We start from the raw sequence: 23966 nt of genomic DNA on the forward strand, positions 1-23966 counted from the left end.
GAATCGCAATTAATCTGAAAATCTATTTTTTTGTCCTAAGGTTTAGAAGATGGAAACTCCAAACAGCTGAACCCAACAGGATGCAGGTTAAAAACTGTCAAATAGAAAAGATAAAAACAGAGTTTCAGAGGTTCAGAGTGAATTATCCAGTGTAGATTTTTCTTGTTATATGAAGGTTTTATATGTGCAGCTCAACATTGTTCTGACAGTCAATGGACTAAACCACTGAAGAAGAAAATAGATCCTCAGTGTGGATCAGCATAATATCAGCTTTATGTCTGCAGTTTAGTGTCACCACAACTGTCACATCATATTAATCTCAGCACAGAAGTAAAAAATGGTGTCTTACTCCAGAACCTCCAGTCTACAGTGTGGACTCTCCAGAAAATCACACAGCTGCTTCACGTCACACATGTCGTTGAAAGACAGATTCAGCTCTCTCAGATGGGAGGGGTTGGACTTCAGAGCTGAGGCCAGAGAAGCACAACTGATCTCTGACAAACTGCAGTCAGTCAATCTGAATAAAGAATAAATGATGTAGATTAAAATCCATTTATAATCCAATCAGATGTGTTCAGGTTTTAAATGTGTAGTTCAACATTACTGTGTCCTCATCAATGAGCTTTTCACTAAAATGAGCAGAGTAACTTTGTCATTGTGTTATTGTGGATCATCATGATGTCAGCCTTCTACAGACATCATCCAAATGTCACCACAACATTCAGACACATATTCATGTCAACACTGATTCATAAAAAATACTTTAAACACCTGCATTTAGATCAGTGTGTGTGTTCTGAAGGATCAATATCAATGATCAGACATTATTCATTAAAACACATTAAATAATATAATAAAGAAATATTTCTCCTTCAACATATGAACTTGATCTAGGGCTGTGTGGTTAATCAAATTTAACTTCCGATTACGATTTTGGCTTCCAACGATTATGAAAACAAGATAATGGAGATAAAACGATTATTGTTTATTATTGTCATTTCGCAGTGATGCTCTCGTTTTGTCTTGTGTTCTAAATCCAGCAAACCTCTTTCCTTTACAGCGGTGCGCTTTCGCTCCTCCTTAAACGCCTCCGACAGGCGTTGAGCGTCTCTGTCCACAGACTAACCTGCCTTCACAAGGCTGACTGACAGCTGGGATTTACTGAACCTAAATAGTTTGCATGTCGGCTCCACGGGAAGAAATCAACAGTGTTTGTACTTATTGATTCATTGGTTTTATTTCCTCGCCCACTGTAGCGAGTGAATCTGCCTGTAGTGAAACCGGAGGTAACGTTAGCTGGGAGGCTAGCGGAGGCTAGCTGGCTGTGCTTCCCTCCGGTCATGCTGCGGCTAACGCTCCGCTAGCCTCCCAGCTAGCCCCGGCTCTCCGTCTGGATCCAACCGGAGCACCGAGCCCCGGTTTGTTATTCAGGTTAAAGTGGGAAGAAGCAGCGGGTCTGTCGGGCAGCTGAGTGAAGTGGAGCCTGCGGAGGAAACACCGGGACCGTCAGGATGAAACAGTCCGCAGAGGAGCTGCTGTGTTCGGCTGCAGAGATAGGAAACACCTCGGCTGACAGGATGTACCACTCTGTTGGAAAAAACGTTTTCTTTTTCTTCTTCTTCTTTTTGGTTTATAACAGCTATTGGCAACCAGCGTATGAGGTGCATTACCGCCACCTTCTGCTTCGGACTGTGCACCAAAGATGAAATCCTGCACATTACTCCTGTCTGTCTAATAAACTCAAAGAAAACTACTGCTCCACCCACTTGGCAGGTTCATGTGTTTTAATGCTGAGCTCCTGAACTCCAGTCTTCATAAGTTCTTCCTTCATATATTGTCTTTCTTGATCATTAGTACAATCTATGATTGCAGGTGTAATAGTCTCCTCAGCCAGGTGGAAAAAATATGTGCATATATATCAGCATTGGCAAAAATGAGAGTCAAAAAATAATTGTGTTAAATAATCGTGATTATGATTTTTGCCATAATCGAGCAGCCCTACCGTCTATACAAACTCATGTTGTTCAGCCAAACACAAGTAAAAATGTCAAAAGACTAAAACACGACACATTTATATGTTTTAGGTCTACATGTGCAAAACAGTTGAGCAAGAATAATAAAAGACCTGCATCACTTGCAAGAGCTTCATCATTATGTACATTTAAAACACATAAATGCTATCCCATAATGCAACACATGGACTGTCAGTACCTGCTGTTTCAACTTTATCACTTTGAGCACAGACAGCAGAAACTGAAAGTCTGCTCATTAGTTCATCTGCACTGTTTGTATTTGTGTTGACATCAGTGTGATACCTGCAGACAGCTGCTGGCTGGCGTTAGCTCCCCGGCAGGTAGAGACAGACTGAATACAGCAGAATCTGCACACTGTTCAGTCCACTTCCACGCTTTCACATCTCGTAGTCAGAGATAATATCTCGTTAACAAACACAAACCCAGAGCTCAGATCAGTGTGTGGAGTCTTTTTTCAGTCTGTTCCTCTTGTAGATGTGATCTCTAGATCCCCTACGAGACAGCCAGAGTCAGCTGACCATCCTGAGTCACCACAGTCCCGTAAACTGCGGCGGGTCCACAGACTGAAACCATTCACGTCACGGTTTACGGGACTGTGGTGACTCAAGGCAGCTAATATAGCAGCTAGCATCTACGTTACTTTTACACTTAAAATAAGATTTTTGTGCACGTTGTAATAACTGGATTTAAACAAAGTGGACATTTTACACATCATGCTGCTCTAACTGAACCATTTACAACAAGTAACCACTGCACACACACAACACAGAGCACATGTACATGTTTACTGAGTAAAGACACAAATGCAAAGATCCATCTCTGGATTTCAAGAATCAATTATTGATCATTCAAATAAGAATCGCAATTAATCTGAAAATCTATTTTTTTGTCCTAAAGTTTAGAAGATGGAAACTCCAAACAGCTGAACCCAACAGGATGCAGGTTAAAAACTGTCAAATAGAAAAGATAAAAACAGAGTTTCAGAGGTTCAGAGTGAATTATCCAGTGTAGATTTTTCTTGTTATATGAAGGTTTTAAATGTGCAGCTCAACATTGTTCTGACAGTCAATGGACTAAACCACTGAAGAAGAAAATAGATCCTCAGTGTGGATCAGCATAATATCAGCTTTATGTCTGCAGTTTAGTGTCACCACAACTGTCACATCATATTAATCTCAGCACAGAAGTAAAAAATGGTGTCTTACTCCAGAACCTCCAGTCTACAGTGTGGACTCTCCAGAAAATCACACAGCTGCTTCACGTCACAAATGTTGTTGTCAGACAGATCCAGATGTCTCAGATGGGAGGGGTTGGACTTCAGAGCTGAGACCAGAGAAGCACAGCTGATCTCCGACAACCTGCATTTAATCAATCTGAATAAAGAATAAATGATGTAGATTAAAATCCATTTATAATCCAATCAGATGTGTTCAGGTTTTAAATGTGTAGTTCAACATTACTATGTCCTCATCAATGAGCTTTTCACTAAAATGAGCAGAGTAACTTTATCGTTGTGTTATTGTGGATCATCATGATGTCAGCCTTCTACAGACATCATCCAAATGTCACCACAACATTCAGACACATATTCATGTCAACACTGATTCATAAAAAATACTTTAAACACCTGCATTTAGATCAGTGTGTGTGTTCTGAAGGATCAATATCAATGATCAGACATTACTCATTAAACACATTAAATAATATAATAAAGAAATATTTCTCCTTCAACATATGAACTTGATCTAGGGCTGTGTGGTTAATCAAATTTAACTTCCGATTACGATTTTGGCTTCCAACGATTATGAAAACAAGATAATGGAGATAAAACGATTATTGTTTATTATTGTCATTTCGCAGTGATGCTCTCGTTTTGTCTTGTGTTCTAAATCCAGCAAACCTCTTTCCTTTACAGCGGTGCGCTTTCGCTCCTCCTTAAACGCCTCCGACAGGCGTTGAGCGTCTCTGTCCACAGACTAACCTGCCTTCACCAGGCTGACTGACAGCTGGGATTTACTGAACCTAAATAGTTTGCATGTCGGCTCCACGGGAAGAAATCAACAGTGTTTGTACTTATTGATTCATTGGTTTTATTTCCTCGCCCACTGTAGCGAGTGAATCTGCCTGTAGTGAAACCGGAGGTAACGTTAGCTGGGAGGCTAGCGGAGGCTAGCTGGCTGTGCTTCCCTCCGGTCATGCTGCGGCTAACGCTCCGCTAGCCTCCCAGCTAGCCCCGGCTCTCCGTCTGGATCCAACCGGAGCACCGAGCCCCGGTTTGTTATTCAGGTTAAAGTGGGAAGAAGCAGCGGGTCTGTCGGGCAGCTGAGTGAAGTGGAGCCTGCGGAGGAAACACCGGGACCGTCAGGATGAAACAGTCCGCAGAGGAGCTGCTGTGTTCGGCTGCAGAGATAGGAAACACCTCGGCTGACAGGATGTACCACTCTGTTGGAAAAAACGTTTTCTTTTTCTTCTTCTTCTTTTTGGTTTATAACAGCTATTGGCAACCAGCGTATGAGGTGCATTACCGCCACCTTCTGCTTCGGACTGTGCACCAAAGATGAAATCCTGCACATTACTCCTGTCTGTCTAATAAACTCAAAGAAAACTACTGCTCCACCCACTTGGCAGGTTCATGTGTTTTAATGCTGAGCTCCTGAACTCCAGTCTTCATAAGTTCTTCCTTCATATATTGTCTTTCTTGATCATTAGTACAATCTATGATTGCAGGTGTAATAGTCTCCTCAGCCAGGTGGAAAAAATATGTGCATATATATCAGCATTGGCAAAAATGAGAGTCAAAAAATAATTGTGTTAAATAATCGTGATTATGATTTTTGCCATAATCGAGCAGCCCTACCGTCTATACAAACTCATGTTGTTCAGCCAAACACAAGTAAAAATGTCAAAAGACTAAAACACGACACATTTATATGTTTTAGGTCTACATGTGCAAAACAGTTGAGCAAGAATAATAAAAGACCTGCATCACTTGCAAGAGCTTCATCATTATGTACATTTAAAACACATAAATGCTATCCCATAATGCAACACATGGACTGTCAGTACCTGCTGTTTCAACTTTATCACTTTGAGCACAGACAGCAGAAACTGAAAGTCTGCTCATTAGTTCATCTGCACTGTTTGTATTTGTGTTGACATCAGTGTGATACCTGCAGACAGCTGCTGGCTGGCGTTAGCTCCCCGGCAGGTAGAGACAGACTGAATACAGCAGAATCTGCACACTGTTCAGTCCACTTCCACGCTTTCACATCTCGTAGTCAGAGATAATATCTCGTTAACAAACACAAACCCAGAGCTCAGATCAGTGTGTGGAGTCTTTTTTCAGTCTGTTCCTCTTGTAGATGTGATCTCTAGATCCCCTACGAGACAGCCAGAGTCAGCTGACCATCCTGAGTCACCACAGTCCCGTAAACTGCGGCGGGTCCACAGACTGAAACCATTCACGTCACGGTTTACGGGACTGTGGTGACTCAAGGCAGCTAATATAGCAGCTAGCATCTACGTTACTTTTACACTTAAAATAAGATTTTTGTGCACGTTGTAATAACTGGATTTAAACAAAGTGGACATTTTACACATCATGCTGCTCTAACTGAACCATTTACAACAAGTAACCACTGCACACACACAACACAGAGCACATGTACATGTTTACTGAGTAAAGACACAAATGCAAAGATCCATCTCTGGATTTCAAGAATCAATTATTGATCATTCAAATAAGAATCGCAATTAATCTGAAAATCTATTTTTTTGTCCTAAAGTTTAGAAGATGGAAACTCCAAACAGCTGAACCCAACAGGATGCAGGTTAAAAACTGTCAAATAGAAAAGATAAAAACAGAGTTTCAGAGGTTCAGAGTGAATTATCCAGTGTAGATTTTTCTTGTTATATGAAGGTTTTAAATGTGCAGCTCAACATTGTTCTGACAGTCAATGGACTAAACCACTGAAGAAGAAAATAGATCCTCAGTGTGGATCAGCATAATATCAGCTTTATGTCTGCAGTTTAGTGTCACCACAACTGTCACATCATATTAATCTCAGCACAGAAGTAAAAAATGGTGTCTTACTCCAGAACCTCCAGTCTACAGTGTGGACTCTCCAGAAAATCACACAGCTGCTTCACGTCACAAATGTTGTTGTCAGACAGATCCAGATGTCTCAGATGGGAGGGGTTGGACTTCAGAGCTGAGACCAGAGAAGCACAGCTGATCTCCGACAACCTGCATTTAATCAATCTGAATAAAGAATAAATGATGTAGATTAAAATCCATTTATAATCCAATCAGATGTGTTCAGGTTTTAAATGTGTAGTTCAACATTACTATGTCCTCATCAATGAGCTTTTCACTAAAATGAGCAGAGTAACTTTATCGTTGTGTTATTGTGGATCATCATGATGTCAGCCTTCTACAGACATCATCCAAATGTCACCACAACATTCAGACACATATTCATGTCAACACTGATTCATAAAAAATACTTTAAACACCTGCATTTAGATCAGTGTGTGTGTTCTGAAGGATCAATATCAATGATCAGACATTACTCATTAAACACATTAAATAATATAATAAAGAAATATTTCTCCTTCAACATATGAACTTGATCTAGGGCTGTGTGGTTAATCAAATTTAACTTCCGATTACGATTTTGGCTTCCAACGATTATGAAAACAAGATAATGGAGATAAAACGATTATTGTTTATTATTGTCATTTCGCAGTGATGCTCTCGTTTTGTCTTGTGTTCTAAATCCAGCAAACCTCTTTCCTTTACAGCGGTGCGCTTTCGCTCCTCCTTAAACGCCTCCGACAGGCGTTGAGCGTCTCTGTCCACAGACTAACCTGCCTTCACCAGGCTGACTGACAGCTGGGATTTACTGAACCTAAATAGTTTGCATGTCGGCTCCACGGGAAGAAATCAACAGTGTTTGTACTTATTGATTCATTGGTTTTATTTCCTCGCCCACTGTAGAGAGTGAATCTGCCTGTAGTGAAACCGGAGGTAACGTTAGCTGGGAGGCTAGCGGAGGCTAGCTGGCTGTGCTTCCCTCCGGTCATGCTGCGGCTAACGCTCCGCTAGCCTCCCAGCTAGCCCCGGCTCTCCGTCTGGATCCAACCGGAGCACCGAGCCCCGGTTTGTTATTCAGGTTAAAGTGGGAAGAAGCAGCGGGTCTGTCGGGCAGCTGAGTGAAGTGGAGCCTGCGGAGGAAACACCGGGACCGTCAGGATGAAACAGTCCGCAGAGGAGCTGCTGTGTTCGGCTGCAGAGATAGGAAACACCTCGGCTGACAGGATGTACCACTCTGTTGGAAAAAACGTTTTCTTTTTCTTCTTCTTCTTTTTGGTTTATAACAGCTATTGGCAACCAGCGTATGAGGTGCATTACCGCCACCTTCTGCTTCGGACTGTGCACCAAAGATGAAATCCTGCACATTACTCCTGTCTGTCTGATAAAGTCAAAGAAAACTACTGCTCCACCCACTTGGCAGGTTCATGTGTTTTAATGCTGAGCTCCTGAACTCCAGTCTTCATAAGTTCTTCCTTCATATATTGTCTTTCTTGATCATTAGTACAATCTATGATTGCAGGTGTAATAGTCTCCTCAGCCAGGTGGAAAAAAATATGTGCACATATATCAGCATTAGCAAAAATGAGTCAAAAAATAATTGTGTTAAATAATCGTGATTATGATTTTTGCCATAATCGAGCAGCCCTACCGTCTATACAAACTCATGTTGTTCAGCCAAACACAAGTAAAAATGTCAAAAGACTAAAACACGACACATTTATATGTTTTAGGTCTACATGTGCAAAACAGTTGAGCAAGAATAATAAAAGACCTGCATCACTTGCAAGAGCTTCATCATTATGTACATTTAAAACACATAAATGCTATCCCATAATGCAACACATGGACTGTCAGTACCTGCTGTTTCAACTTTATCACTTTGAGCACAGACAGCAGAAACTGAAAGTCTGCTCATTAGTTCATCTGCACTGTTTGTATTTGTGTTGACATCAGTGTGATACCTGCAGACAGCTGCTGGCTGGCGTTAGCTCCCCGGCAGGTAGAGACAGACTGAATACAGTAGAATCTGCACACTGTTCAGTCCACTTCCACGCTTTCACATCTCGTAGTCAGAGATAATATGTCGTTAACAAACACAAACCCAGAGCTCAGATCAGTGTGTGGAGTCTTTTTTCAGTCTGTTCCTCTTGTAGATGTGATCTCTAGATCCCCTACGAGACAGCCAGAGTCAGCTGACCATCCTGAGTCACCACAGTCCCGTAAACTGCGGCGGGTCCACAGACTGAAACTATTCACGTCACGGTTTACAGGACTGTGGTGACTCAAGGCAGCTAATATAGCAGCTAGCATCTATGTTACTTTTACACTTAAAATAAGATTATTGTGCACGTTGTAATAACTGGATTTAAACAAAGTGGACATTTTACACATCATGCTGCTCTAACTGAACCATTTACAACAAGTAACCACTGCACACACACAACACAGAGCACATGTACATGTTTACTGAGTTAAGACACAAATGCAAAGATCCATTTCTGGATTTCAATAATCAATTATTGATCATTCAAATAAGAATCGCAATTAATCTGAAAATCTATTTTTTTGTCCTAAAGTTTAGAAGATGGAAACTCCAAACAGCTGAACCCAACAGGATGCAGGTTAAAAACTGTCAAATAGAAAAGATAAAAACAGAGTTTGAGAGGTTCAGAGTGAATTATCCAGTGTAGATTTTTCTTGTTATATGAAGGTTTTAAATGTGCAGCTCAACATTGTTCTGACAGTCAATGGACTAAACCACTGAAGAAGAAAATAGATCCTCAGTGTGGATCAGCATAATATCAGCTTTATGTCTGCAGTTTAGTGTCACCACAACTGTCACATCATATTAATCTCAGCACAGAAGTAAAAAATGGTGTCTTACTTCAGAGTCTCCAGTCTACAGTGTGGACTCTCCAGAAAATCACACAGCTGCTTCACGTCACACACGTCGTTGTGAGACAGATCCAGATGTCTCAGATGGGAGGGGTTGGACTTCAGAGCTGAGACCAGAGAAGCACAACTGATCTCTGACAAACTGCATTTAATCAATCTGAATAAAGAATAAATGATGTAGATTAAAATCCATTTGTAATCCAATCAGATGTGTTCAGGTTTTAAATGTGTAGTTCAACATTACTGTCCTCATCAATGAACTTTTCACTAAAATGAGCAGAGTAACTTTGTCATTGTGTTATTGTGGATCATCATGATGTCAGCCTTCTACAGACATCATCCAAATGTCACCACAACATTCAGACACATATTCATGTCAACACTGATTCATGAAAAATACTTTAAACACCTGCATTTAGATCAGTGTGTGTGTGTGAGAGAGATTATTGTGAAGGATCAATATCAATTATCAGACATTATTGTGTAAAAAACATTAAATAATCTAATAAAGAAATATTTCTCCTTCAGCAAGTAAACTTGATCAGTTTAAAACAGATATTAGTTGAGAGGATCTTCTGTATACAGATGTGACTCTTTATCAAAAGTTATAAGCATTCATTTACTTTAACAACTAACAGTGGACATTTTCTACAGTTTCTTTAAGAATCAGTCATCTTTTATAACTACAGACTAAACTTTGTACAGTAAAAAAATGAAAATATGGAAAAAAGAAAATGAACTTCATGGATGTAAGTTATGTATGTACATAAATTAGGTTCAGTTGTTAAACATTAAGATCAACAATAGTAACAGACAGTCAGTGAACTGACCTCAGAGTCTCCAGTCTACAGTCTGGACTCTCCAGAAAATCACACAGTAGCTTCACGTCTGATTCCTGAAACTTTCCTCTAGTCAGATTCAGCTTTCTCAGATGGGAGAGGTTGGACTTCAGAGCTGAGGCCAGAGAAGCACAACTGATCTCTGACAACCTGCAGAACCACAATCTGAATAAAGAATAAATGATGTAGATTAAAATCCATTTATAATCCAATCAGATGTGTTCAGGTTTTAAATGTGTAGTTCAACATTACTATGTCCTCATCAATGAGCTTTTCACTAAAATGAGCAGAGTAACTTTGTCATTGTGTTATTGTGGATCATCATAATATCAGCCAGAGCGGCGCCAGACAATTATCAGCAGGGGGGCACAAGGTCGTCACGGGTGGGCACTCCTTTTTACATGCTCATAGATCAGACATTTCTTTCTTTTTTTTTGGTAGTTTAATGTAAATGAGTCAGATGAATGGCTTTCTATACATAAAAGAAGAAATAACACAATAAAGTGGAAACTGTTTATATTGATCACATCTGTCTGGATCAAATTGATCACTATCAACAGATGATTATTATAACTGATTTTTAAACATCTTTTCTTTATTTCTCATGCAGAATACCATCTAATTGACATTTGTATATTTATTACATGAATATAAAGTAATGAAACGAGCAGCTTCGCTATTTAATGAATTTTACTGACTGTTTCAAAATACAGTACAGCTGTTTAAACGCTGGTTGTTGTGTCGCTGCTGCATCTCGTTGGCTGGTTTTTGGCAGTTTGTCATGAGCTTCGAGGAAACAACGTTTTTCATTGAGAGAAAATGATTTTCTTTTTCCCGTCATGATTTCAATGTGCAGGCAGCAGCAGCCTCAGGTCACCAGCTGGAAGCAGACGGGTTACCACGAGGCAGTAATGGTGCCGCAGCCGCCAGGAACATATCAAACATGTTTCATGGGAGTAAAATAAAAAAAAAAAATAGAATTACTGAAGTTGTACAATTTTTTCCATATGGATTCATGTATGAAAAGACCCAAAATGAACACTGTACTTGATTAGTATAAGCAAACTATTTAAACAACATTTGTATAAGAATGATTCAGTCTCAAGCTTTGTGATCCATATAAGAGATTGATCACTGTAACTGTGATCAATACAGGCGGTTTCCACTGTAATAACCAAACCAACACTGCATAACTCTTGAAACAAATTGAACAATGAATATGTTACAGTTCAGAACTTCCTCACAGAAACCACAATCCTAACATGCCACGGCGGGCCAGGATAAATAACACTGGCTTACCTGCGGCTACTATTCCTACACAAGGCCGAGTCTTCTGGGCTTTGAGTTGGAAAGGTTGATTATGTCTTTGTAATCACAAGTGTCAGTTAGTTCTCTTTCAAAAGACGAAAACGTCAAGTTGTTCAGGTGTCCAGTCAACATGGATGATCTGATGCGCATCTGGATCTGTTGTTGCACCGTATTTGGTGACTGAAGGGTCCTTTAGAGTAGGAATGTGCGATTAATCGAATTTAACTTCCGATTACGATTTTGGCTTCCAACGATTATGAAAACTAGATAATGGAGATAAAACGATTATTGTTTATTATTGTCACTTCGCAGTGATGCTCTCGTTCTTCATATATTGTCTTTCTTGATCATTCGTACAATCTATGATTGCAGGTGTAATAGTCTCCTCAGCCAGGTGGATAAAATGTGCACATATATCGGCATCGGCAAAAATGAGATGGAAAATCCAATATCGTGCATGCCTAAAACACATATACAGCCGGATATTTCTGTGATTTAAACAGCTGTCTGTGCAGATTACGCTTCACTGAATGCAACAGAAAAAAACCCCAAAAACATGGGGTCTCTGTGAGACACTCAGAGTCAGTGTCGACTGCTACATTTAATAAAATGGAAGCGTTTCTGTTCCATGAGTCAAAATGAAATTGTGTTAAATACTTGTGATTTCAATATTGACCAAAATAATCGTGAGTATGATATTTGCCATAATCGAGCAGCCCTACTTTAGAGCCAACAAATGTCTCACAACCATCGTGCTGTGACTTCACTTTAAGGCACGGCCTGGTCCCAACATGCTTCATCCTCTGGACGAGTTTTTGTTAAAAAAGTGGCTCAAACATAACTGCTTAGCCATAGTTTCCAACTTTCATCTAGCTGTTAGCTACATGAAACTGTGTTGTGACAGTGTGTGTGCGATGTAGCCTAACTTCAGTCACGTACAGTAAGACAGGAAGTTTCCATGAATCTGAAGTTTGGGTGGGGCACAACATCCCAATTGGATAGACATTGCCCCCCAGTGCCCCCCTGTCCTGCTGGCTGTGATGTCAGCCTTCTACAGATATCATCCAAATGTCACCACAACATTCAGACACATATTCATGTCAACACTGATTTATAAAAAATACTTTAAATACCTGCATTGATCTCTCTGTGTCCCTGTGTGTGTGTGTGTTTTAAAATATAAATATTTTAGAACACACACAATGATCAGACATTATTCATTAAACACATTAAATAAAATAATAAAGAAATATTTCTCCTTCAGCAAGTAAACTTGATCAATTTAAAACAGATATTAGTTGAGAGGATCTTCTGTATACAGATGTGACTCTTTACCAAAAATTATGAACATTCATTTACTTTAACAACTAACAGTGGACATTTTCTACAGTTTCTACAGTCAGTGAACTGACCTCAGAGTCTCCAGTCTACAGTGTGGACTCTCCTTAAGATCAGACAGTTGTTTCATGTCCGAGTCCTTCAGGTTATTTCCTCTTAGATCAAGATATCTCAGATGGGATGAGGGGTTGGACTTCAGAGCTGAGACCAGAGAAGCACAGCTGATCTCTGACAAACTGCAGCCACTCAATCTGAATAAAGAATAAATGACGTTACTTTAGAAAACAAAGTTCATGTTTGAAATCATGCAAAGTTTCATAATCTGTTCAGAGCTGAAGAAGGTTTAGAATGTAGAAGTTTAGAAAATGGAAACTCCAACCAGCTGAACCCAACAGGATGCAGGTTAAAGACTTTCAAATACAAACAGTGAAAAAGAGCTCTCATTAATATTAATGACAACATGCTGCTACTTCAATAAAGACGTAGTGACTTCACCTCTTAAACTCTGCAGCTCCACCAGTGACTCCATCTATACAAACTCATGTTGTGCAGCCAAACACAAGTTAAAAATCCACATGAATATTTCAGATTCTACTCAAGATCCCAACATTTATAATGATATCAAATATGTCCGGATGGATGTTGGGAAATTAGGAGGAAAATGATGTTCAACATATCAACATTATTTACATTTAATGGAATGATGTCGCCATGAAAAAAATCACAGCATCTTGTGTTTAAATATTTCTGTTAATATAAACACTGCACAGCTTCATAATAGTATTGGAACAAGTAAATACTGGATATTATATTTGTTGCTGTCTGATTGAGGTTTTTGGTTTAAATTTAAAGAACAAAATTTAAAGTGAAGTAGAGCTGGGCAATTAACCGAAAATGTATCAAGAGCGACATTAAGACCCTCTCACTGACTTAATCTTTCTCATGTTGGTTAAGTCGGTTAATAATTTCCTCAATGCGTGCGTTCATGAACTGTCTCTTTAAAACAATACTATGTTGTGTTCAGTCATGTGCCTCTGCCCCGTCCAACTAACGTTAGTGCGAGTTCACTCAAAGCAAGCTGGCACCATGGATGACACAAGCACTAACACTGAGCCAACAAATAGGCCTCAACCTGAGCAGCTTATGACTAAAAAGAATACCGTGTCTGTGGTTTGGACACATTTCAGCTTCAGTGAAGACGACACAGAGCAAAAATAAGTCAAATGTAAACACTTTGGAAAAACAATTTCAGTGACCAAAGGTAACACCACCAATCTGTTTAATCACTTGGAACACAATCACATTATCGAATATGAAGAGTTCATGGCTCAAAAAAAGAGAGAGACTGACAAACGCTAAAGTGCTTCTACAAAGCAGCTGACGCTAACACAAGCATTTACAAATGCCGCACATTATGCAAAGGATTCAAGAAGATGGAAAGAAATTACTGATGCTATTGCATATTACATCATGAAGGATATGGATCCCATAGCTACTGTGGAACAAAGTGGGTTTAAACATCTTGTTAAAACCCCTGACAAAAGATACGCTGTGCCATCGCAAAAATATTTTTCCCAAACAGCAGTGCCCAACATGTACAAAACATGTCGTGAGAAGGTAGCTGCTGAACTCAAATCTGTTCAGTACTTTGCAGGAACGTCTGATCTCTGGTCAAGTACAAGGATGGAGCCATACTTGAGCCTTACGTCGCACTACATTGATGATGAATGGAACCTGTGCAACAGATGCCTGAAGACGGCATATTTTGCAGATGATGACACATCAGAAATGATTGCACAGGGCCTGAGAAATATGCTGTCTGCATGGGACCTCATGGAAGAGAACCTCATGACCATTACGACAGACAACAGCACTAATGTCGTCAAAGCTACACAGCTCAATGGACGGACACGGGAGCAATGTTTTGGACACAGGTTGCACCTGGAAATCGATAGGTAGCACATCAGCTGATCAGACACTATGCTACAGTTGAGCTAGAGCTATCTTTTAGTTCACTTTAAATAAATACTGTGACAATAATAATTAACTATTCATATAGCACTTTTCTTACTGTTACAATGTGCTTCATATTACAATGTTAACTTCACATTACAATGTAAAACAATGCTACAATGACTCATCATTAAAGTAGAAATAAAAATTACTCTAGAAGTCTGTTATTAATCTATTATTAATTAAGTAGCTTTGAATTAAGAGATTTCTCCTCATCTATTATTTTGCTTAAGTTTTACAGTTTGTAAAGTCTTTAGGTATAAGTCAAACCCTCAATAAAATAATAATTCATCTTTTCATGTGTGCGTATTTCAGAAAATGCAACGGAAGATCAACGTGTGCAGCGGGAAATGAGGGTTTGCAAAAAGATTGTCAGTGCTTTTTCCTATAGTTGGAAAAAGAAGAAGGCGCTTGTGAAGGCACAACAAGAGCTGAACCTGCCACAACACAAGTTGAAAACTGCGTGTGCCACCAGATGGGGATCAATGTAAATGATGACTGCAAGGATCCTTGAGCAAAAGAAAGCCATCACACAGGTCCTCGGTGATGATGAGAAATCAAGGCAACTTGTTCCATCTTGGGCTGACCTGGATGTCTTAGAGGCTGTCAACAAAGCTCTCTCCCCATTGATGGAGTTCACAGATGCCCTGTCAGGAGAAGAGTATGTGACCATTTCATTTGTGAACTCTGTCCTACACATCCTCCATTCATGAGTGCTGGCTAAGGACGAAGATGACATGGAGCTGACTAAAACAATCAAAACCTGCATCCTTGAGTACCTTAAGGAGAAGTTCTCAGAACCCATCACAGAAGAGCTACTGGAAGCATACACTTCTGCACACCATGTCCCCACCATTCAGGGAGAAGTCAGAACAGAGATGATGGAGTCAGCAGCTGCAGTCCACAGGGAAAGTACCCCAGAGAGCACAGAGCCGTCTACGTCTTCATCATAAGCAAAGAAACCAAGGAGGTTATTAGGAAGATTTTTCAAAGGAAGTGAGGCAACCCTTTCAACTGCACCCACTATGTCATTTCAGCAAACAGTAGAAGCACAGCTGAGCGGCTACTTGGTGTCTCTCATGCTGGATAGTGAGGAAAATCCACTGGAATGGTGGAGAAAGAATCATGTACACTTTCCCACTAAAAGCAAGGTGGTAAAAAAGTACTTTCGCATGCCAGCCACTAGCTCGCCATCTGAGGGGTTTTCAGTTCAGGAGGAAACATTGTCACATGCCTCAGATACAGCCTGTTGATCCACTGGAGGTGTCTTGTCCAAGCTTTTCTCTTGCTCTTAATCAGCAGTGTTGCATTAACATTTTCACACATGGCGTTATTTAAAATAATTTATTTTTTTTGCAAGAGATGCAAGTTATTATTTTCTACTTTTTTTTAGGGAACTTGCTTTTAACTTTAGAACTAAAATGTGACCTTTTTCACAAGACATTTTCATTTCAAGTGATGTGTGCTTTGATTTCAACTGTTTGAAATATTCAATAAATAACCATAAATAGTTTATCTGTGTGTGTTTCAAACCTTGTCAGCGAACTATGAGGGCAGTGTAAAAAAAAAAAGCATATAAAATAAATAAGTGTTCATTAATCATAATCGAGGTAAAAGTTTGAAATAATCCTGATATCGATTTAGTCATATCGCCCAGCCCTAAAGTGAAGGTGAAATTTAATGTAAAAATCAAGAGTTTCAGAGGTTCAGAGTGAATTATCCAGTGTAGATTTTTCTTGTTATATGAAGGTTTTAAATGTGCAGCTCAACATTGTTCTGACAGTCAATGGACTAAACCACTGAAGAAGAAAATAGATCCTCAGTGTGGATCAGCATAATAGTGTCACCACAACTGTCACATCATATTAATCTCAGCACAGAAGTAAAAAATGGTGTCTGACCCCAGAGTCTCCAGTCTACAGTGTGGACTCTCCAGAAAATCACACAGCTGCTTCACGTCACACACGTCGTTTCCAGACAGATCCAGATGTCTCAGATGGGAGGGGTTGGACTTCAGAGCTGAGACCAGAGAAGCACAACTGGTCTCTGACAACTTGCAGAGCCACAATCTGAATAAAGAATAAATGATGTAGATTAAAATCCATTTATAATCCAATCAGATGTGTTCAGGTTTTAAATGTGTAGTTCAACATTACTATGTCCTCATCAATGAACTTTTCTCTAAAATGAGCAGAGTAACTTTGTCATTGTGTTATTGTGGATCATCACGATGTCAGCCTTCTACAGACATCATCCAAATGTCACCACAACATTCAGACACATATTCATGTCAACACTGATTCATTATTTTTTAGTTTGAACATGTTAAAATAACAAAATAAAATATATAGGCAACAAAACAAAAGAAATAAAAATAACAGCAAACTTTCAGTGAGCAACTTAAATAATAACCATTCAATGGAACTTTTCTAGTCCTACCCCTTTTTATAATTTATCAATCAAATCAAAGCCAAAAACATTCAAAACAACACAAGAGAATAAAGATAACTTGCATAGAACCAATTACAACAAACAAAAACAACACAAGTCAAAAAGACACTCTGTACCAAATCATATTATTCCAGACCACCTCTTTGTTCATCCATTCTATATCTGTTCAATATGTTATTTTTAAAGATTTGTTTAAACTTACTTAATGTTCTACATGTTTTCATTTCTTCATTATGATTGTTCCATAGATTAACTCCCTTTATTGTGATAATAATAATAATAATAATATTTATTGAGTTGACTTCCATGAGTTCATTCATAAAATGCTGCTGAACTCAGCCAAGTCTGAAATTAGAGGATCAATATGAAATCAGACATGTTGAACTAAACCATTATTTATTACATGACCTCCTTCTTCCTGTATTTGGTGGTTTAGTAGGTTTGTGTAATTAAAACATGTTACTGGTGGCAGTAATGATTCCTCCTGTCCATACTGACTGTGAAGTGGTCTCTTCCTAACACAGCTACACTGTAGGAAATGAGTTCATAAGTTCAGCTGAAGCTGATATGAGGCTTTGACAGTTTGGTAGACTCCCACTTGATTTGTCTGACTCAAAGTTACAGACTATTTAGTTCAAAATTCCCTCTTTGAGTTATGATCCCTCCACTGCAGCTCAGCAAGGAAACACTGAAGAAACACAAAAATACTTACTTGATATGTGTAACTCAGACTGCTGAAGACTCATATTAGTTTAAACTTTGGAAATCATTTTTACACAGAATAAGACTGTGGATTTTAAATTTAAATTCTACAGATTTGTGCTCAGGGAAATACCAAAAATGTATTAACCAAACATGTGAACTTCAGTGAAGGATTTGAATTGAATATATAGAAAAAACTGCCAAAGCTACAGCCAGTGAACTGACCTCAGAGTCTCCAGTCTACAGTTTGGACTCCCCAGTCCAGCAGATAGAGGCTTCAATTTTGAACCAGTCGGACCATCCTCCAGGAGGTTTGCACTCAGATCAAGCTCTCTCAGATGGGAGGGGTTGGACTTCAGAGCTGAGGCCACAACTTCACAGTGAGTCTCTGAGAGTTCACAGCCAGAAAGTCTGTAATGACACATATATTACAACATATGTTATCATGAAAGACGACACTTTATATTTACTTCCTGCATTTGATGATGAAACAGTTTGACATTCCCTATTTTGATTAACATTTGCTCTTCACATCAGTGATTCAGCTCAACTTTAAAAAAAAAAAATTTTTTCTAAGGCATTTTATTCCTTTAATGTAAAGCGACAGTTGAGAGATAACAGGAAACAAGAGGAGAGAGAGAGAGAGAGAGACAGGGAATGACATGCAACAAAGGTCGGCCACCTGAATCAAACCACTGACATTGTGGTTATATGACATGTATCTTAACCAGTAGGCTACCAGAGCACTCCCAGTTCAGCTAATCGTATCTCACTGTGCTTGAATGAAACAATAATTCTCATCACTCTCTCTCATACCTGCAGACTTCTAATCTTTGTTTTGCTTTAATCTTGCAGATGAAAGGAGAGAAAATGGAGTTACATTGAGGCTTCCATAATGTGCTCAGTCTGTCTGTGTGATCTGATCCCATGTCTGTCTCCACAAAGTCAGCATGAGGACATCTTGATAAGAAAAACATTTTTACTGTCCACTATTTTTAATTTTTAATTTGACTGCAGGATATTTTTACTCAGTTCAACTCAGTGAACAGTTACAGTTGAGAAAGATCATCTCTCATTGCTACCTGCTGTTGTCAGGTTCACATCCATAAGCGGCAAAATTTAGTGACAGTTGACAAACACAAATGAAACAAATGGCTTTACAATATTAGACCTGTACATATCAAATATTAATGTAATTCAATATTTAGATGTGCAGGACAGACGACTGCATGATGTTTAGTTGTCAACATTCTTTTCTGAGAATCTAAAAACTGATTCAGCACAAAAACACAATTAACAAACCAATAAGGTTGAATTATTTTCATCATGATGTCATCAGAAAGATGTTATCAGGGTATCAGCATTAAAATATAACATTGCCCTTTAATGTGTATAAGATCTCTTTAAACAGTTCTATCATTCTGCTCTTATATCTTCATCAGTCCTCTGTGCATTTCCTGCTACTACTCTTCTCTACACCAACAAGAGAGAAAACACCTGAGAGTTTCTTTCTGTGAGCAACAGAATATGAGAAAGACTTAAAAACAAGACTGTGTAACATGACTTCCCTCTTTAAAAGAAAAAGTTGAATTCATGAGAAATAAAAGGCACCATTGCTCGGTTCAACACACTCAGGGGTTTTGTCTCGTATGACCAGTAGTTTACGGAGGCTAATGTAGGTTAATGTTAGCAAACTTTAGATATTGTTGTATAACTGACATTATACAACAGGTAGTTCTGACAAAGCAATCTGATTGGTCAACTAGACATTTAGAACGTGCTCAAATCAGCATGACAGCACACTGAAGCTGAAATTATAGTTTCTGCGTCCATGAGGGTCCGCGTGACGTAAATTTCATCAACTTGCTCAAATGAATAATGCCTCATCACTCTTATCATATTGCTGGCCAAGTTTTATATACATTAATGTAAGGTGTTAAAAGCTAAACCCTCTTTTTGTTCATTTAAAGAAGAAACAGTATCCTACATTAAAACATTGTCTACCTCATGCAATAGAAAAGCTGTGAAGACTATAAATTTGTGCTCTAAATTTAACAAACTAACATAATTGTAATGTGTACATTTATTTTTTATATCTTTATTTTTTACTGCACCATTTTCATTTCATATTTATCTGTAATCCCTGGCGTTGTATATTTGTTTGTTCTATATTTCTGTTATATTACTCCATTTATGTTATCTGTATGTGATATTGAAGTTGAATTAATAAAAATATCACTCCGCCGTTCATTAGAACTGTAGACCGTTTATGTGTTGTGTTGCTTTGCTAGTGTCTTTGGGTTATTTTGTTTTGTGGGGATCTGCGGTGAAAACCCGGAGCGGAGTTTTGAGTTTTCCTCCTTTTATGTTTGTGAAACTGGATTGAACTGAACTGATTAGGGGTTGTGGGGAAAACAAAACGGACCCTTTACCGAGTGGATTGAACTCTGAGACTGTGGGACGAGTTACACACACACACACTGAAAAACCCGAACCCTTCTCCACTCGTTATCGTTAACCGGCTCCCCCATAAACAGTAAAACTGAATCATTTTCCCTTCAGTTGAGTTTATCTCAGCTTCCACTCCGGCATCCTCCATCAGCTGTGCCGGTGAGTCGGTGACACGGAGCTACTAGCTTAAAAATGTCTGTGAAGTTTGCGGACGTAGCCGCTAAATCTGTCCATGGATTTTTTTCAGCGGATATCTTAGTTACAACAGGATTGAGCTAGCAAAGCAGTTTTGTGTTTATAAATGTCGTATTTATTCAGTTTGGGAAATGTCGCGATCTCTAGAAAGCATTAGCTCAAGTTGGCTGGCTGACTCAACAGGGACTAGAAATCGTCTCTGTTGCTTGGTCGTTACTAAGGGTCAGTCTACTTGCTGGAGTAGTAAACTAGGTTTCATTACATAGCAGTCTAGTGACGTGAGTGATTGTTTTCCAGGTATTAGTCATATCCCATGTATTTCCATAGAAACGGATATAACACGAGAAAAAAGTTTTTTTTTAATTTTTAGAGCGAACTGCCTCACAATATAAATACATTTTGTTTACATCTTTTATTTTGTTGGTAAATGTTGTATAATCGCAATATTACCCTCGAGGGTGTGATTTACCGTCATTGTTGACACGACAGTGATGCGCTAAGCATCACGTGTAATATCACTTAATTACTGAATCAGTTTGGTGATTTGCTGATCCCTCGTGCTCACTGTGAAATGACTCAGAAACCATTAAGAAAAAAAATGACGATGAAAGCAAATCTCTCTGACTTCAGAAATCACCTTTGGAAAATGATACAGATCTTATTTTAAACTCTGAATCATAGCAGTAAAAACAGTGTCTGTCTGATTATATATTATTTGCAGAAGCTTCTCATGTAATAATAACTTCACCACATTCACTGATAACTGTAAAATACTGATATATGTTCTGTAATAAAACCTCAACCACAACCTCTAAAGTCCTTCATTTGTTTTACCAGGTTTGAATGACGCCTCCGTCACCCAAAGGAAGATAAATAGAAGAAAAGACTGTAAAATCCAATAATTACTAGAAATAAATAGATTAACTGAATGACTTTGAACTGACTGAATTTGAAACAGCTCAAGAACATCTGAGATTAAATATAACTGACATATTATTTCAGCTATGAACAAGTAGAGCACTATTTTAACAATAATAAGAATTTAATACTATTTATATTTGAAGAACTAAACTACTAATCTGCACTGATTTATAATGTTAATCACATCTGGACTTACAGAGCCTTTCTGCAGTTCCTCACAGCTGGGATCAGTCTCTGTCGTCCCTCCTCTGATGTGTTGTACTTCTGCAGGTCCAACTCATCCAGAACCTCCTCTGACATCTGCAGCATGTAGGCCAGAGCTGAGCAGTGGATCACAGAGAGTTTCCTCTCTGATCTGTTCTCTGACTTCAGGAACTCTTGGATCTCCTGATGTACTGAGAGGTCGTTCATCTCCATCAGACAGTGGAAGATGTTGATGCTTCTGTCAGGAGAGATATTACCAGTGTTCATCTCCTTCAGGTTGTTGATGACTGTCTGAATGGTTTCTGGACTGTTCTCTGTCTGACCCAGCAGGCCTCCTAAGAGACTCTGGTTGGACTCCAGAGAGAGGCCATGAAGGAAACGCACAAACAGGTCCAGGTGGCCATTTTCACTTTGGACAGATTTCTTCATGGCTCCCATCAGGAAGTCATCCAGAGATGAGTTACTGTAGTTTTCTCCCAGGAAGTCCTTCAGTACCTCTCTGTTGCTGTAACAGTGGTACATGTAGACTGCAGCCAGAAACTCCTGAACACTCAGATGAACAAAGCAGTAAACTGTTTTCTTGAATAACACTTTCTCTCTTCTGAAGATCTTTGTACAAAATCCTGATAACACCGAGACCTCTGTGACATCAAGACCACACTGCTCCAGATCTTTATGGTAGAATATGATGTTTCCTTTCTGCAATTGTTCAAACGCCAGCCTCCCCAGCTTCAGAAGAAGTTCCCTGTCAGCCTCCATCAGCTCCTGTAGACTCGTCTCATGTCCTTCATCATACTTGTTCTTCTTCCTCTTTGTCTGAACCAGCAGGAAGTATGAGTACATGTCAGTCAGGGTCTTGGGCAGCTCTCCTCTCTGGTCTGTAGTCAACATGTGCTCTAGAACTGTAGCAATGATCCAGAAGAAGACTGGGATGTAACACATGATGTGGAGGCTCCTGGATGTCTTGATGTGTGAGATGATTCTGCTGGACAGCTCTTCATCTTCATTACTGAATCTCTTCCTGAAGTACTCCTCCTTCTGGTCGTCAGTGAAGCCTCGTACTTCTGTTACCCTGTTAACACATGTCAGAGGGATCTGATTGGCTGCTGCAGGTCGGGAAGTTATCCAGATGAGAGCCGAGGGAAGCAGATTCCCCTTGATGAGGTTTGTAAACAGCACGTTGACTGATGACTGCTGTTTGACATCAGATACGACCTCCTTCCTGTTGTTGAAATCCAGTGAAAGTCTGCTTTCATCCAGGCCGTCAAAGATGAACACAACTTTACAGTCTTTAGACTTGAGATTTTCTGCTGTGACCTCCTGTAATGTTGGATGGAATTCATGGATCAACATGAGGAGACTGTACTGCTCATCTTTGATCAAGTTCAGCTCCCTGAATGAAAGTGGAATCACCAGACTGACATCTTGGTTTTTTAAGTCCTCTGCCCAGTCCAGAGTGAACTTCAGCACTGAGAAGGTTTTTCCAATGCCAGCGACGCCGTTCGTCAGAACAACTCTGATTATGTGTTTTGGTTGGTTAGGTAACACTTTAAAGATGTCGTGACACTTGATTGGAGTGTCATGGCGGGTCTTCATCTTGGAAGCTGTCTCAAGCTGCCTCACCTCATGTTGGGTATTAACGTCTTCACTCCGTCCCTCTGTGATGTAGAGCTCAGTGTAGATCGTGTTGAGGAGGGTTCTTTCATCTTCATCAATTCCTTCAGTCACATGTTGAAATCTCATCCTCAGACTGTTCTTATATTCTGAAACATCCTGCAGACCAGTTTCTGCTGAAAGAGAAGAAAAATATAGATTTGAACATCTATCAGTGTGTTTACATGCACTTACATAACCAGGTTACTCAGAGAAACCAGGTTATGTGGGTAATCTGGGAACATGTTAACATGCACAGTAGAAACCTGGTTACTGTAAATCTGTGTGTACAAGCAGCCAATCAGTGATCAGATTTCTCCTCTACACTGACCTTATTCTCAAAGCATGACTTTCTTATTTTATCAGTATTAGTGATAGAAGACGTTTGTTCGTCCTGACTTTTTCGTCTGTTTTGCTTTGTGTGTCTAAGTCAGAACTTTTCCTCACAACATGAATGAGTCTGAATTCAACAAACAGTGAAATGTTAAATGGTGGAAACCAACTTATTCAGACTTCTAGAGGACACTTTGTGTTAGTTGAAGTTTTAGTTGGACTTTAAATACAAGAATAAATCACTGTGTAATGATCTCTCCTTTCATTCAGCTGCTCCACTTTCCCATCTACAGCATCGTGTTTTATTACATGTTATGTATTTACAGTGGCGTGTTCTATGTAAAACATTGGTGGGGCACCAACTACTTCAATAAATAGGCTGCATAGCAGGAAAACTACAGTACTTGCTCTTAATACTGATGTGTTTGTTAAAGACGACACGGATCCAAAAAACACTTTTAACAACAAAGTGGCTTCTAGCAGGTCTGTACACACATACAGAGAGAGAGAGAGAGAGAGAGAGAGAGAGTGTGA

The 23966-nt window shown here is 39.3% G+C and overlaps 1 protein-coding gene across 1 annotated transcript in view; it reads right to left on the reverse strand.

The window, feature by feature from the left end:
* Window positions 1–23966, reverse strand: part of LOC121890617 (NACHT, LRR and PYD domains-containing protein 12-like) — a 28721-nt gene that overhangs the window by 1820 nt on the left and 2935 nt on the right. Inside the window, exons 3-8 of the mRNA XM_042403065.1 lie at window positions 21439–23236; window positions 17901–18086; window positions 16424–16591; window positions 12584–12760; window positions 9855–10028; window positions 350–517 (exon numbers count right to left, since the gene is read on the reverse strand). Coding sequence (XP_042258999.1) covers window positions 350–517; window positions 9855–10028; window positions 12584–12760; window positions 16424–16591; window positions 17901–18086; window positions 21439–23236 — 2671 coding nt within the window. The remainder of the gene's footprint in view (window positions 1–349; window positions 518–9854; window positions 10029–12583; window positions 12761–16423; window positions 16592–17900; window positions 18087–21438; window positions 23237–23966) is intronic.

This window comes from Thunnus maccoyii, chromosome 23, assembly GCF_910596095.1.
Source record: "Thunnus maccoyii chromosome 23, fThuMac1.1, whole genome shotgun sequence".
NCBI classification, from domain to species: Eukaryota; Metazoa; Chordata; class Actinopteri; order Scombriformes; family Scombridae; genus Thunnus; species Thunnus maccoyii.